This window comes from Triticum dicoccoides, chromosome 3B (assembly GCF_002162155.2).
Source record: "Triticum dicoccoides isolate Atlit2015 ecotype Zavitan chromosome 3B, WEW_v2.0, whole genome shotgun sequence".
Classification (NCBI taxonomy): Eukaryota; Viridiplantae; Streptophyta; class Magnoliopsida; order Poales; family Poaceae; genus Triticum; species Triticum dicoccoides.
In genome coordinates, this window is record NC_041385.1 from 49700736 (window position 1) to 49713685 (window position 12950).

The window sequence follows — 12950 nt, forward strand, 5'->3', positions numbered from 1 at the left end:
TTATGTTTTTTAGTGCATATACAATGTCATTCTTCTTGTGCTGCACAGTTCATTTGTGAACCAAAGTGACCATGAGATAAAAGATGGTGTCTATACTCATGTATGATGGTAATTTCTAATTTTTAGTGTTGCATTATGTTTCACTTATATATGGGAGTAATATGCACTCTCCAAAATTAATTGCTAACTGACGAATGCATTTTAACGTCGCCTGACCCATCTCTGATTATCCTGGTTCTCAGGTACGTACATATACTGGGATTGAGGGTAGCAAGGATGTTTTTTTCTTTCTTTGGACTGGTATGGTGTTCTGAATGGTAGAAGCCATAGTTTATAAAACTGGAACAGTGAGGGAACTGGTCGACCATCTGCCTTACAATTCAGTTGTCCGGATCAACCTGTCCAACCATGCTAAATAATTAATTGGCCATCAATTTTTAGTCATTTTGTATTTATATTCGTTGAAGAAGACCTAATATGTTATTACTTGCTTGCAATAACATTATTAGAACGAATTGACAGTCTAACTGGTGTTTTGCCTTCTGGGCGCACATGATGCTGTGGGTTGAGGTTCTCCATTTGGCACATTATTGGATAGTTCTAGGCGTTTTTGACACTGCACTAGTGTCAAAAATGCTCTTATCTTATGGGACGGAGGGAGTATGTAGGTGTTCTCAGTGTCTATTCTTAAGTGACGCGCATCTATTCTTAGGTGGCACATTTATTAATTGAACCAATAGGTGTTGTTTCTGGTCCGTTAGATGTTGTTTTGCTCGATTTTGAATGCACATCACGTTTTGTTTCAATTTGTATATGCATGGTTAAACTTTGACTAAAACTGAAGTATCCTTTTTGAATGTTCAGTTTCTTCTATGAACATGCAGTACTTTTTGGTTCAACTAAACTCATATTTCTCCCTTTTGTCCATGATGAACACTTCTGCCTCTTGTAATGATGTGCCTGTTATATGTAGTTGCATCATGTGCTGTTGTCTATATAAGAGTATTGTGATGATTTTGTCCCATGGATGGTTTTATCTGCTATTGCTGATGAGTTTCTGTCATGTGTTGTACGATTATTGAATGGATGGTTGCGGCGCTCGACTACAGCAGTGAGGATGCGGCGAGCTCAAGGGAGACAGTGTGACCTTGGCCAACATCCCTCTTCGCCCTGCCTCATCAGGCATTACTGGAGTCTTTGGAGTTTCCTCCCTAGCGTGTGAGATTAAAACTGTCCTGCCAATAAACCCTTCTTGGTTTAAATAATAGCTTAGTTTGAGTTCAGTTTGTAGACCCCAATGTTTAGCCTTTCAAGCCCGTGCTGCAAGTCTTTACCTGACCACTCTAAAATTTTAAACGTTGTTGCAGTGGTCGATGAGCAACTTTGCCAAGTACTGGGCCAACCTGATTGCGAAGGTCGATGGGACTGGTGGTGCTTTTTGTGATTTCGCTTGCCTCTAGGATATCCTTTGCCAAGAAGTTGAGAGGCACAACAAACCAGAGGTGGAGCTTAAGTAAGCCAATTATTTCACTTGGATACTGTTAATCAAATGCTTGTATACTTTGATTAGTTTCTTCTGTGAATAATTCGGTTCATACCAATAGAACCTAGTGCGGTGGTGTTTCATTTCGAGGAAACTGGATTATGCACATTATAGTTGAAAATCGGATCATGCTATCATGCTAGAGACATGCTGGAGTTGTCTCGAATTAATTCATAAGATGTTGATTTCAATGACAATAATAATGGCACTACCTCTGGCAGCTTGATAGTTTACATGCCATTGTATGCTTGTAATCGCATTCACATGTGCCTGTGTCCCCTTTTGTGTCTACACCTTCCTTCCCCGAAGCTCAGGGGTGATAGTTTATATTGATTCTTTGGTGTTGCTAAACAAATCTTGTGAGTGTAGTTCCTTCTATATATGAAATTGATTCTTATCCATGCATTCTTCCTTTTGTCATACAAATTTTACAGCAAAAGATTTCTTCTCCCAACCGCGCAATCTTGTGGTCGGTAGATGGTAGTGGAATTTTTGTTTTAAATGCGTCTTTGTAATATTTCATATGCACACCAGTATTGTTCATTTATCAAATGGCATTACTTCTTCTCAATTTGGAGCTGAAATATCTTCGCTATATTGTCAAGTGAGTAGAATATATCTGCAGACACCTTCCATACAAGTAGATGGTAGTGTAACAAGCTGAGAAGAAATAATGATGGCGTGTCATTTCAAACTTCTAACAGACACACTCTTCATTAGACTGCTGTAAATCTTGAGCATATTTTTCTTATTAATTTAGTTAATATTGTTCTTAGGAAAAATTTAGCCTTATAGATGCATGACGGCAGTGGCGACTTGGTGCCAAACTTTGGGCCATCGCAAAAGGTGGCACGTCGAAGAGATCTATGCTGGTGATGGTGGACCCGGAGTGATCTTGGGCGAGAAGACTGAGCGATGGAGCCTGGTCCATGGGAAATCAACAGGTTTCCTTTATATTTCCAGTATCTGTCAATTTCAGCTCGTCATTTTGTGTTTCTGGTGCTGTTGATCAGTTTTCGGCGAGTGCCTGATGTGTTCTTGCTTTGCTGTGTGCCTTAACCTGTAGGTCAGTACTCAAAATCTTCCTGAAATGCAAGGCCTTGCTCCTCTGTAGGCCAGTACTCCAGATCTTCCTGAAGGAGGACGGTGTGGTGAACCCCAAGACCATCTTCATCATCGGCAGCACCGAGTACTAGAAGCTGGTTGTCTTGGATTAGATTCATCAGGTTAGTTAGTTTTGTCGTGGTGTTTGATTAGCTTCTTGTTTTCAGAATCGTGGTGAATAGATAGCTCTGCTTTTGTTTGATTTTAGTTGTGGAACATGTTGCTTTCATGCTTTGGTAGGACGAGTTTGGTAATCCTTGGTTTGGGGTGATTGATCATCCGATGTAGTAATGGATCATCCTTGGTTTGGAGTGCATGAATGAATTCTTAATTGATCATCTTAATTTTCTTGAGCTGCACCAAATAAAATCAGGTTGATGCAACACCCAGGAAGCCATTGTGAGCTACTCTCAGTCCGCCCCTAAATCCACGTCTCTCTTTTCCTTGCTTCTTCATGGAAGTAGCAAAACCCGTCTCTGTACGGCGAATCGCATCCTACTGTTCTTCACCTTTCCTTCTGGAGTTGAGGGTTTTTCAGACTTCCAGTCTTTTTCTTATTCTTTTCATGAAACAAGGATTCAGGGTTTTGCGCTGCAAGTTCTTGGCTGTCTTTCGTAATCGTTCGAGGGGTAAAGCGTGCAGTTTTTAATCGATCTACTCGTGTATAGGGATTTCTACTTCTTGTTCTCTCCTTTATTTTGGCAGGTATTGATTTTCACATGCTTGCAATAACATTATTAGAAGGAATTGACAGTCCAACTGGTGTTTTGCCTTCTGGGCGCACATGATGCTGTGGGTTGAGGTTTTTCCCTTGTTTCCTCCCCTAACTGTCCATTACACAAACCGGAGCAGACCAACCGCTGGTTTGGCTTTTCCTGTTCTGGTTGTCCGTATGGTCTGGTCTTAAGTACTAACTTAAATTAGCTCGACGGAACATGCATTTGAGTTTGGCACTGTCAGCAATTATAGTTAGTGTCAAAAACGCTCTTATATTATGGGACGGAGGGAGTATCTAGGTGTTCTCAGTGTCTATTCTTAAGTGACACGCATCTATTCTTAGGTTGCACATTTATTAATTGTACCGATAGGTGCTGTTTGTGCCCAGTTAGATGTTGTTTGCTCGATTTTGAATACACATCACGTTTTGGTTCAATTTGTATGTGCATGGTTAAACTTTGACTAAAACTGAAGTATCCTTTTTGAATGTTCAGTTTCTTCTATATGAATATGCAACGCTTTTTGGTTAAACTAAACTCAATTTTCTCCCTTCTGTGTATGATGAACACTTCTGCCTCTTGTCATGATGTGCCTGTTATATGTAGTTGCATCGTGTGTTGTTGTCTTTACTAAATGACTCGTTGCGCCAATGGCGCAAAGGCCGAGAGGGAGCCAAGTGTTGTGAGAATATTTAGACACCGAAGTCAAAAACCAAATGTGCTAACACTCCCACATGCTCTGCTTGGAAGCCGCCTTTTCTCACCAAATCTAACATAGATACATATGATTCTTCAAGAGCAAATTTCAGAGAAAATATAAAGCATGGAAGGCTTTAAGTTGTACTATTGAGACCATACCACCATATCTTCATTTAGTTTCTTTGAAAATCTAAAGGTCTAAGAGGACGGTACATGTGAGAAGCTGTGAATCCACAACAAAAAACTAAACTAACTTCCAAACAAACATTTCAAGTTTGGAAGCCACAAAAAAGCAGCCAAGATCTCTCGTTGTAGTGCAGGTACATGTCCTTAATCCTGCATCCACAACCCATAATTTTTTAACACCTAAATCCATGACATCCAACCAAAGAAAATCATGGCAGAAACATGCACCGTGGCTTACATCTCCGAGAAGGACTTCTTGGCATTCTTGTGCAGGTTGGACACAAGAATCCTCGCTGCGAGCTGCAGAAGAACCACACATGCACCCTCCTTCACCTAGCCCTTGGGGAGGAGGGGGGCAACACTTGCAGCGCCGCGACAAGGCCTCATTAGATAAACCTTTACTCTTGTAATCTACATTGGTGAATCTATTGATACCTTTCTTTACCATATGCTCATTGAACCTTCGAAATAATATAAGTGGTCGACCTATCAAGACTAACCGTTTCAACTGACCAAAAAGAGAAATCAAAGCTAGCAGAAAAACAAATAATAGACATCCAAGAAAGAAACTTGTATGTACAGCCATGTCAATTGTTGCTTCAAAAGGCCGGAACTTCTTTCACTGCAAGCCCAATACTTTTTCACACGACTGCATGGCAATGTACTTGGGTCAAAAGTAGGCCCAATAGAGTGCAACGAACATATCAAAGTCAAAGATGCCAACATATACGTAGGAAAACATAAAGTAATGATCTTGGATTAAATTTCATCCTAAAACCTGAACACGCATGTTGAATGTACCAAGTTGACAGTACGTCGCCAACTGGCCATTTAATAGGTAAAAAACAAATTAGGTGAACGCTCACACTTATCTTACTACTTTATATTTCATCCTGACAATTAATAAAATCAAGCATCGTCACTTTTATTGCCTCTTGCAGCAGGTTCATTCATCAGAATGTTACACACTGTAATTGCGTCTTATTTACTTATTAAGAAAATGTTCTCTTATCAAATTCTACAATTCTTTTGGTGATGTGAATTTTCAGGCCCCCACTGACTGTAACTACAACAGAACACAATTTTCTCTTAGAGAAGAAGCATACAGAAACAATCGTAGTTCAACAAAAATCTGTCGAAGCTACTGAAGATCTGCATACTCTGTTTCGACCGTTTTAATAGCAGGTAAAACTTTAGTTGTCAGGAGACCTTCATAGTGAGTCTTCTCCAGGTTCACATATTCGGTGGAAGAAACTACCATCAGTATATACATGCTACAGAAGATTGGGTGATCACTATTTGGAAGTACTTATAACCAACTGGTGGCCTTGGATGGAACTAAACCGAAACAACAAAAATAGTTGAATATCAATAAATTTAAGTACGTATCTAGCAGAAGCAAAGGTTGCTATTCTCCTTCGGAATTAACTACAGTATGTGTCTCCTGAGAAACATGCATTTTATCTGACAAAACACACACCAACTAAACATGTGTTAGCATAACAATATTCAGTTGTTGAACCCTCTGTGCGCAGATGGAATCAAAAAATACATCATTGTAGTGACAACAAAAACTGCAGTCTAGTGTAGCATCATAAGGAAAAACAAGCAATGTTAAGAATAAATGGAAATAGGCAGGAGAGTTATTCTGTTTTGGTGGCATTCTATAATGCATCGGAAATATTTCTTAAAATCTACCGGTTTTAAAAGTAAGTACCAATGCACAGAGAAATGGCACAATCAATTGCCTAATTCTCAAACATGTCAAGGTCAGTCAATTGTCACACTATCTTTGTCTCCAACCTGTGGGTCAACTTCAGCAGCCGTCTACCGAGGCAGATTGGTGTGCTCAATACAAGTGACACAGCCTGTAAATTAAACATAAAGAGGTGTCAAGAGCTAATATCTTTTGTTTATGGCACAACTACTAAAACCATTATGCCAACAAAATTAAGAACAAAAAACAAGTTGATGTTCTGGTCTTAAATGAAAGTACTCTAGATATCAGAAAGACCGATAAAAGAATGGCCACGGAGAGGAATTAGGGATCAATCAATCTGCCTGTGTGGTTGAGCTAGCTTTGTGTTGTGAACTACACTGAACTACACATTGTGTTGTGAAGCTACTTTCTCGAGTTCAGCGAAACCGCCAGTATGCCAAACCATCTCCGAAACAAACTAATACATCAACATGTTTTGAGTAATCAACAGCTCCGTACACAGCAAGAGCTATCTGAATTTTAGTAAGTGAAAATCATTAACTAAATAAGCTCTTTTTCAAGGTCATGCGATAAGAAAATGGGCTGAATGACCATCATAGCAACATGTAGAAGCAGCAAAAATATAGGCTTGGTGTGTAACTGATCATGAATGTCAACGAACAATATAGCCTGCAGTTCTTTCCTCCTTATCATGGTGGAGCAAAGCCCATAATAGCATATTACTATAAATTGTCAATAATAAGCTCACAAAAAACTATATTTGTCCAGGGAAACTTGGTTTTCAATTTTAAAGTTACAACAGAACACTGAATTTAACTAATCTCATAGTAGTATTTTGTGGTTCGTACCACTGCTGCTCACCGTGTTCCATGGCCCCATGGGAAAGATGTGCGTCAGGTGGGGAGGTGGCCGGCATGCCTGCGGGGAGAGGTGGACTGCGCGCGGTGGCGAGACCCTTTGCTAACGTACAAAAGGACATATGTTAAGTAAAGGGTTCATGATCATTTAAGTAAAATAAAGAACTACGGAAGGAACTCAAGCCTCTACATAATAATTCAGATTGCATCACTGAACATATGAATGACAGAGAGCCCCAAAGAAATTGGCTTTATCAGGTATATGAATGACATTACGGAGAGAATTACCAAAATTATCAGGTAAGTGACATGATAGAAAGAAGAAGGTGCTCCATGCTTGCTGCTTGAAACTCCATCAACTACCAGTGCATACACTACATAGGTTAATAATAAACTAATCCTTGAATTCCTCTCTCGTTATATTATCACTGGATACATACTTTTTTGTGTGGCTAGTGGATGCTGGAATTTTGCTACTGCGACGCTGCAAATCTTGTTTTGTTTTTACCGAAGGACCTTATTATGGTTTGAAATGTAGTAGTAGTATAGTACTTCGCTAGTTAGCATCCTATCCTCTCCTCTCAAGAGATAAAAAGAGAAGAAATGGGTAGGTGTCTCAACTGGACATCTGAAGAGGATCTGACCACCACGCTTAAATCAAACAGAGTGGAAGCAAAAACAAAACAAAAAACCTGAATCGGCCTAGAACCAGACAGACTTAACACAGAGGTTAGAGAGGTGAAAGGGACCTTGATGAGCACAAGAGTGGTTTTGGCTGTCAGCGGTGGGGAAGGAGCTTTCTTTGGCTATCAGTGTCGTCCCGGTGGCTGGCCACTGTAGCTCCAACCCAACCTTGACCCAACAGAGATGAGACGTGGTCAGGGAAGCGAAGAGAGGAAATTGGGAGAGGGTGGGAGGGGGCAGACCATGATGCTACTGCTGCTGCTTGTCATGGGACTGGAACAAGGAGCAGCAGACCTTGATGAGCACAAGAGCGGCGTCCATGGCGCCTACCTACAGAGACAAGACGAGGCCAGTTATAGGTGACACCAAATAGTCCATCATTTTTATAATACACAACCTCCAGTTATCTAGCTTTCAATAATTTAAGAAAAAAAATCCAATTATATGTATACCACTATCTTTCGCTACCATATACCTCCAATTATATGTATACCAGAAAAAATCAACCTCAAACTGCAAGCACACTCAGTCAGTCTCTGGTCACCGAGTCAAAGCACTGCCATAGAGCAATTCTTTTTCCTATCATATACTTCCTATGGCCGCCTCTCCCGCCTCTACTGTTTCACACCCGCTCTCACCGCCACCCTGAAATATAAAGAGGCTGAAGAATAGAAATAGATAGGAAAATATGTTTACCTATGGCACACAAGGTCAACAGATATAGATGAAAAATTGTGTTTTCTATATTAACAAATCTACGACATCTTCACCGACACAACTATATAATGAATTCTGAAGTACTTCATGGGCACCAATCAAAAGCTAATATATAGTTCAACATATCCACATGCTGCTCCCACTCACCAGAAGAGTAGAGGAGAGATCAAAATTGAGAGAGGGTCAGTGGGGGGTTGAGGGCGCTGGGAGCCGCAAGACCTGCCGTCCATGTTGTCGGTCTGCACATTTCATTTATTTTCTGCAAGAGCAAACCAAACCAAGATAGCATTAGCATGTTGTATCTTACGCAAGTGACCAGAAGATGAGAATGCTTGCCGGCAAAGGGGAGCAAGGAAATAATAACCTGAAAATATCCAAGGAAGTAGTAATCCACCTAGCAAGAAAAACAAAGGCCATGGAATATTCAGTCAGCATTTCGAGACCTGACTTGCCCTCTGGATACATATCTTGAGAGTCACAAGAGATGATCTATTTCACTTGTGCCTCTTGTCAAATCTTCGCAGCCAGCCGAGAACCCTGTATATCTGTTAGAGCAGCCAAAACAGAACAAATACAATTAACTTCGAATTATAGAAGTTGACAATTGCACAGAACATATGTAATAAACTGTCAAAATCGTAAAGTAGGTATTAAAGAAGATAGAATCATGAGTGTGAGTGTACTGTCTGAAAGTGCATTGATGCCTATTTTGTACAGTGACCTAGAGAAAACTCTAGTACATAAAAAGGAAGGCTAACACATTACGTGTGATTAATGGATGACTTGTTAAGATGTAGGGACATACATTGATTACAATTTTTTTTGCTAATTCAAGCTGTAGAAAACAGATTATCTCATCATTAATCAGGTTATCCTTGTGTAGCCCATCGTTATACGTAGATATTAGAGGTTTCTTGTTATCCAAAAATATATAAATGGTTCAATCTATTTTCAGAAACTAAAATTTCTATTTTGTATGTGATCCACATTACAGAATAAGTGCTAACCTTTTGACGAGTCCTCTGCAATATCAAGAAGCTGGATCCAACTAATGCGCTCGACTTGCTCTGCAAATATATACATAGTTCAGCCTTATTTTTAGAAATTAGGATTTCAGTCACAGTTGCAACTCCAACACCAAAAAGAATTGACTATTCATTGTATGTAAGTTCAGACAGAAACAAAGAACAATGCTTACCTGATAGAAACCGACAGAGTTGAAACCTAGACTCTGGTTGAGAAGTCCAATTAAGATGCCATTGAGCACTCCAAATCCCATGACAGTCCTTGCGTCGAAAGGTTTGTGCTTAAAGGGCTTCATACATAATGCCACAAGAAGTCAATAGAATAGAACAAAGAGATGCTAGCTTGTCAACATGGTTGCTGCACAATAAAGAATAAGGGTGTTCTTATTTGTAGGGATAACATTTCTGCCAAGTTATACATGACTTTCATAGATCAGTAAACTAAATTCGAAATTTACAGGTTGTAGAGGGAAAAAATGGTAGTTATAACATGAGACACAAAATGATACTACAAACAGGGGATATGCAAACGTCAATGATCTGAACAGAAGCTCTAAATAAATAAAGAAACATTAATTCATAAGAACTGAAACTCACTACCTCCAGTTCCATAGACCAATACTCAGTTTTATGTGAGTACAGTTTTCTAACACGTGAGAATCCTTTGATCAAAATGTTGACTATATAAATAAAATTAAACAAGAGCAGTGATTTTTCCATGATGGCATCAATAGTGCTCACTGGATGTTCACGTTATCTTTCCATTTTGACTGTTGGAGAACTGGAGGTGAGCATGCTTGGACGTTGCTGAAATTTCATCAAACACCTTATAGGAATAAACAAAAAAGAATTTGCACAAGGAAACAGATGAGTTGAAGAGAGAGGGTAGGAGGCAATGGGGAGAGATTAGATTCTACAGCAGGCAGGGGAATAGCCAGGCGCGAATCCTCCTGCCTTGCCATGGCCGGTTGCACCTCGGGGTCGGCAGCTGCCCTCTAACGGAGAGAGGGAGAGATGTAGAAGGAGAGAGAGAGAGAGAGAGAGATGTAGAGAGGGGAGAGAGCCTGACTGTACCTGGGACTCACCGACGATGGCGCCGGCGCTGTGGACCAGCGCTGCGGCTCGAGCTCATCCTGGGGTCTCCGCTGCACGCGTGGAGATGCTCCGTGGACCACCGATGCGGCTCGAGCTCCTCCCGGGGTCGCCACAACACGCGTGGAGATGGACGCGGGGGCGGGGGCTCGTGGCCAAATGGAGGAGGTGCCGACGACCACAACGACCTTGTCCGGGTTGAGCTCGTCCTCCCGCGGTTTCCTGACGACGGCAGCTCTCGGCACCGCTCACCTGCGAGCGCAGCGGCGACGACAGGGCCGGCGGATCTGCGAGCGCCATGGCTGGCCGGGTGGAGGAGGTGCGACGGCGGCTGGCCGGGTGCTGCTCCTTCCCTCGCCCGCCAGACCCCCGTCGGCCGCCACCATCGCCTGCATCCAGGCCGCCAACAGCAGCCTAGACCCGACCCCCACCCTCAGCTCACTCCGGAGGCGTCGTCCTCGGCCGCGAGGAGGAGGATGCAGGGGAGCCTGTCCCGTGTGAACCCGGAGCAGGCGTTGGAGATCGGGTTCGCCCGCGAAGCGCGTGGCCACAATGGCCTGCACGCGAGCGATGGGAAGGCGGGGAGGAGGAAGTGGCGGGCCAGTGGAGGAGTAGCAGCAGGGCGGCGGCGGGGCTCCTAGGGCACAGAAGGAGGAGGAGGAGGAGGTGGGAGGGAGCGGCGGCGGGTGAGGGAGGAAGGAGCGAGGGGCGTGGGGCTGTGGACTGGGGCTAGGGTTCGATGCCGTTTTCGTCCCTCGCGCGGTGCCGTGTATTTTTCACTCGCGTGGTGCGCTGCGCCACCCACGCGCGGGCGCGGTGCGGTGATCTTTTTCGCCTCGCGTGGTACCGTTCGTCCCTCGCGCGGTGCGGTGTATTTTTCGCTCGCGTGGTGCGCTGCGCCACCCACGCGCGGGCGCGGTGCGGTGGTCTTTTTCGCCTCGCGCGGTGTGGTGTATTTTTCGCTCGCGTGGTGCGCTGCGCTACCCACGCGCGGGCGCGGTGCGGTGGTCTTTTTCGCCTCGCGTGGTACCGTGCTCTCGAGGCATCGGTTGTGCCTAGCACTTTTTGAGGCTTTATATGTTAGATAAGAGGATTTTTTGTGATGATTTTCTGCCATGGATGGTTTTATCCGCTGTTTGCTGATGAGTGTCTGTCTTGTGTTGTATGTTTGAATGGATGGTTGCAGTGCTCGACTATAGCAGTCAGGATGCGGCGGGCCCAAGGGGACAACATGACCTTGGCCAACATCCCTCTTCGCCCTGCCTCCTCTCCACATAACTGGTCATTACTGGAGTCTTTGGAGTTTCCTCCCTAGCATGTGAGATTAAAACTGTCCTGCCAATAAACCCTTCTTGGTTTAAAAAATAGCTTAGTTTGAGTTCAGTTTGTAGACCCCGATGTTTATGCTTTCAAGCCTGTGCTCCAAGTGTTTACCTGACCACTGTAAACATTTCAAACGTTGCTGCAGTGGTCGATGAGCAACTTTGCCAAGTACTGGGCCAGCCTGATTGCGAAGGTCGATGTGACTGGTGGTGCTTTTGGTGATTTCGCTCGCCATGTGACGCCCCTGATTCAATCGTACACTAATCATACATACAAACGTGTACGATCAAGATCAGGGACTCACGGGAAGATATCACAACACAACTCTAAAAATAAAATAAGTCATACAAGCATCATAATACAAGCCAGGGGCCTCGAGGGCTCGAATACAAGTGCTCGATCATAGACAAGTCAGCAGAAGCAACAATATCTGAGTACAGACATAAGTTAAATAAGTTTGCCTTAAGAAGGCTAGCACAAACTGGGATACAGACCGAAAGAGGCGCAGGCCTCCTGCCTGGGATCCTCCTAACTACTCCTGTTCGTCGTCAGCGGGCTGCACGTAGTAGTAGGCACCTCCGGTGTAGTAGGGGTCGTCGTCGACGGTGGCGTCTGGCTCCTGGACTCCAGCATCTGGTTGCGACAACCAGAAAGAAAAGAAAAGGGGGAAAAGGGGGGAGAAAGCAACCGCGAGTACTCATCCAAAGTACTCGCAAGCAAGGAACTACACTACATATGCATGGGTATATGTGTAAGGAGGCCATATCAGTGGACTAAACTGCAGAATGCCAGAATAAAAGGGGGATAGCTAGTCCTATCGAAGACTACGCTTCTGGCAGCCTCCGTCTTGCAGCATGTAGAAGAGAGTAGATTGAAGTCCTCCAAGTAGCATCTCCAAGTAGCATCTCCAAGTAGCATCTCCAGTAGCATCACATAGCATAATCCTACCCGGCGATCCTCCCCTCGTCGCACTGTGGAAAAGCGATCACCGGGTTGTCTGTGGAACTTGGAAGGGTGTGTTTTATTAAGTATCCGATTCTAGTTGTCATAAGGTCAAGGTACAACTCCAAGTCGTCCTGTTACCGAAGATCACGGCTATTCGAATAGATTAACTTCCCTGCAGGGGTGCACCACATAACCCAACACGCTTGATCCCATTTGGCCGGACACACTTTCCTGGGTCATGCCCGGCCTCGGAAGATCAACACGTCGCAGCCCCACCTAGGCACAAGAGAGAGGTCAGCATGCCGGTCTAAACCTAAGCGCACAGGGGTCTGGGCCCAT

General features: G+C 43.5%; 1 protein-coding gene and 2 long non-coding RNA genes across 8 annotated transcripts; 1 reads left to right on the plus strand and 2 right to left on the minus strand.

Moving 5' to 3' along the window:
- Positions 1-1121: 1121 nt before the first annotated feature.
- On the plus strand, positions 1122-2956 carry LOC119280717. The gene is made up of 4 exons (XR_005138160.1): positions 1122-1218; positions 1368-1513; positions 2320-2487; positions 2610-2956. It is a non-coding gene; the product is annotated as an uncharacterized LOC119280717 (long non-coding RNA).
- Positions 2957-4178: 1222 nt separating this feature from the next.
- On the minus strand, positions 4179-5769 carry LOC119280718. Its single transcript, XR_005138161.1, has 2 exons — positions 4487-5769; positions 4179-4398 (listed from the first exon to the last, which is right to left on the minus strand). It is a non-coding gene; the product is annotated as an uncharacterized LOC119280718 (long non-coding RNA).
- A 74-nt stretch (positions 5770-5843) lies between these two features.
- LOC119274637 (UDP-xylose transporter 3-like) lies at positions 5844-10559 on the minus strand. 6 transcript variants are annotated; one of them, XR_005135253.1, is made up of 11 exons: positions 10337-10559; positions 9425-9541; positions 9234-9293; positions 8725-8771; positions 8591-8620; positions 8374-8485; positions 7985-8154; positions 7752-7839; positions 7575-7677; positions 6817-6928; positions 5844-6116 (listed from the first exon to the last, which is right to left on the minus strand). XR_005135253.1 is itself a non-coding variant. In XM_037555355.1 (6 exons), exons 1-5 carry the CDS (start codon positions 9545-9547, stop codon positions 8479-8481), a joined length of 267 nt encoding a protein of 88 aa, XP_037411252.1. In that variant the 5' UTR covers positions 9548-9583; the 3' UTR covers positions 8087-8170; positions 8374-8478. The 6 variants fall into 6 exon arrangements, 1 of the variants encoding a protein (XP_037411252.1); XR_005135254.1 differs by having other exon boundaries at positions 10326-10559; XR_005135252.1 differs by lacking the exons at positions 8725-8771; positions 9234-9293; positions 9425-9541; positions 10337-10559 and having other exon boundaries at positions 6830-6928; positions 8591-8716.
- Positions 10560-12950: the final 2391 nt, after the last annotated feature.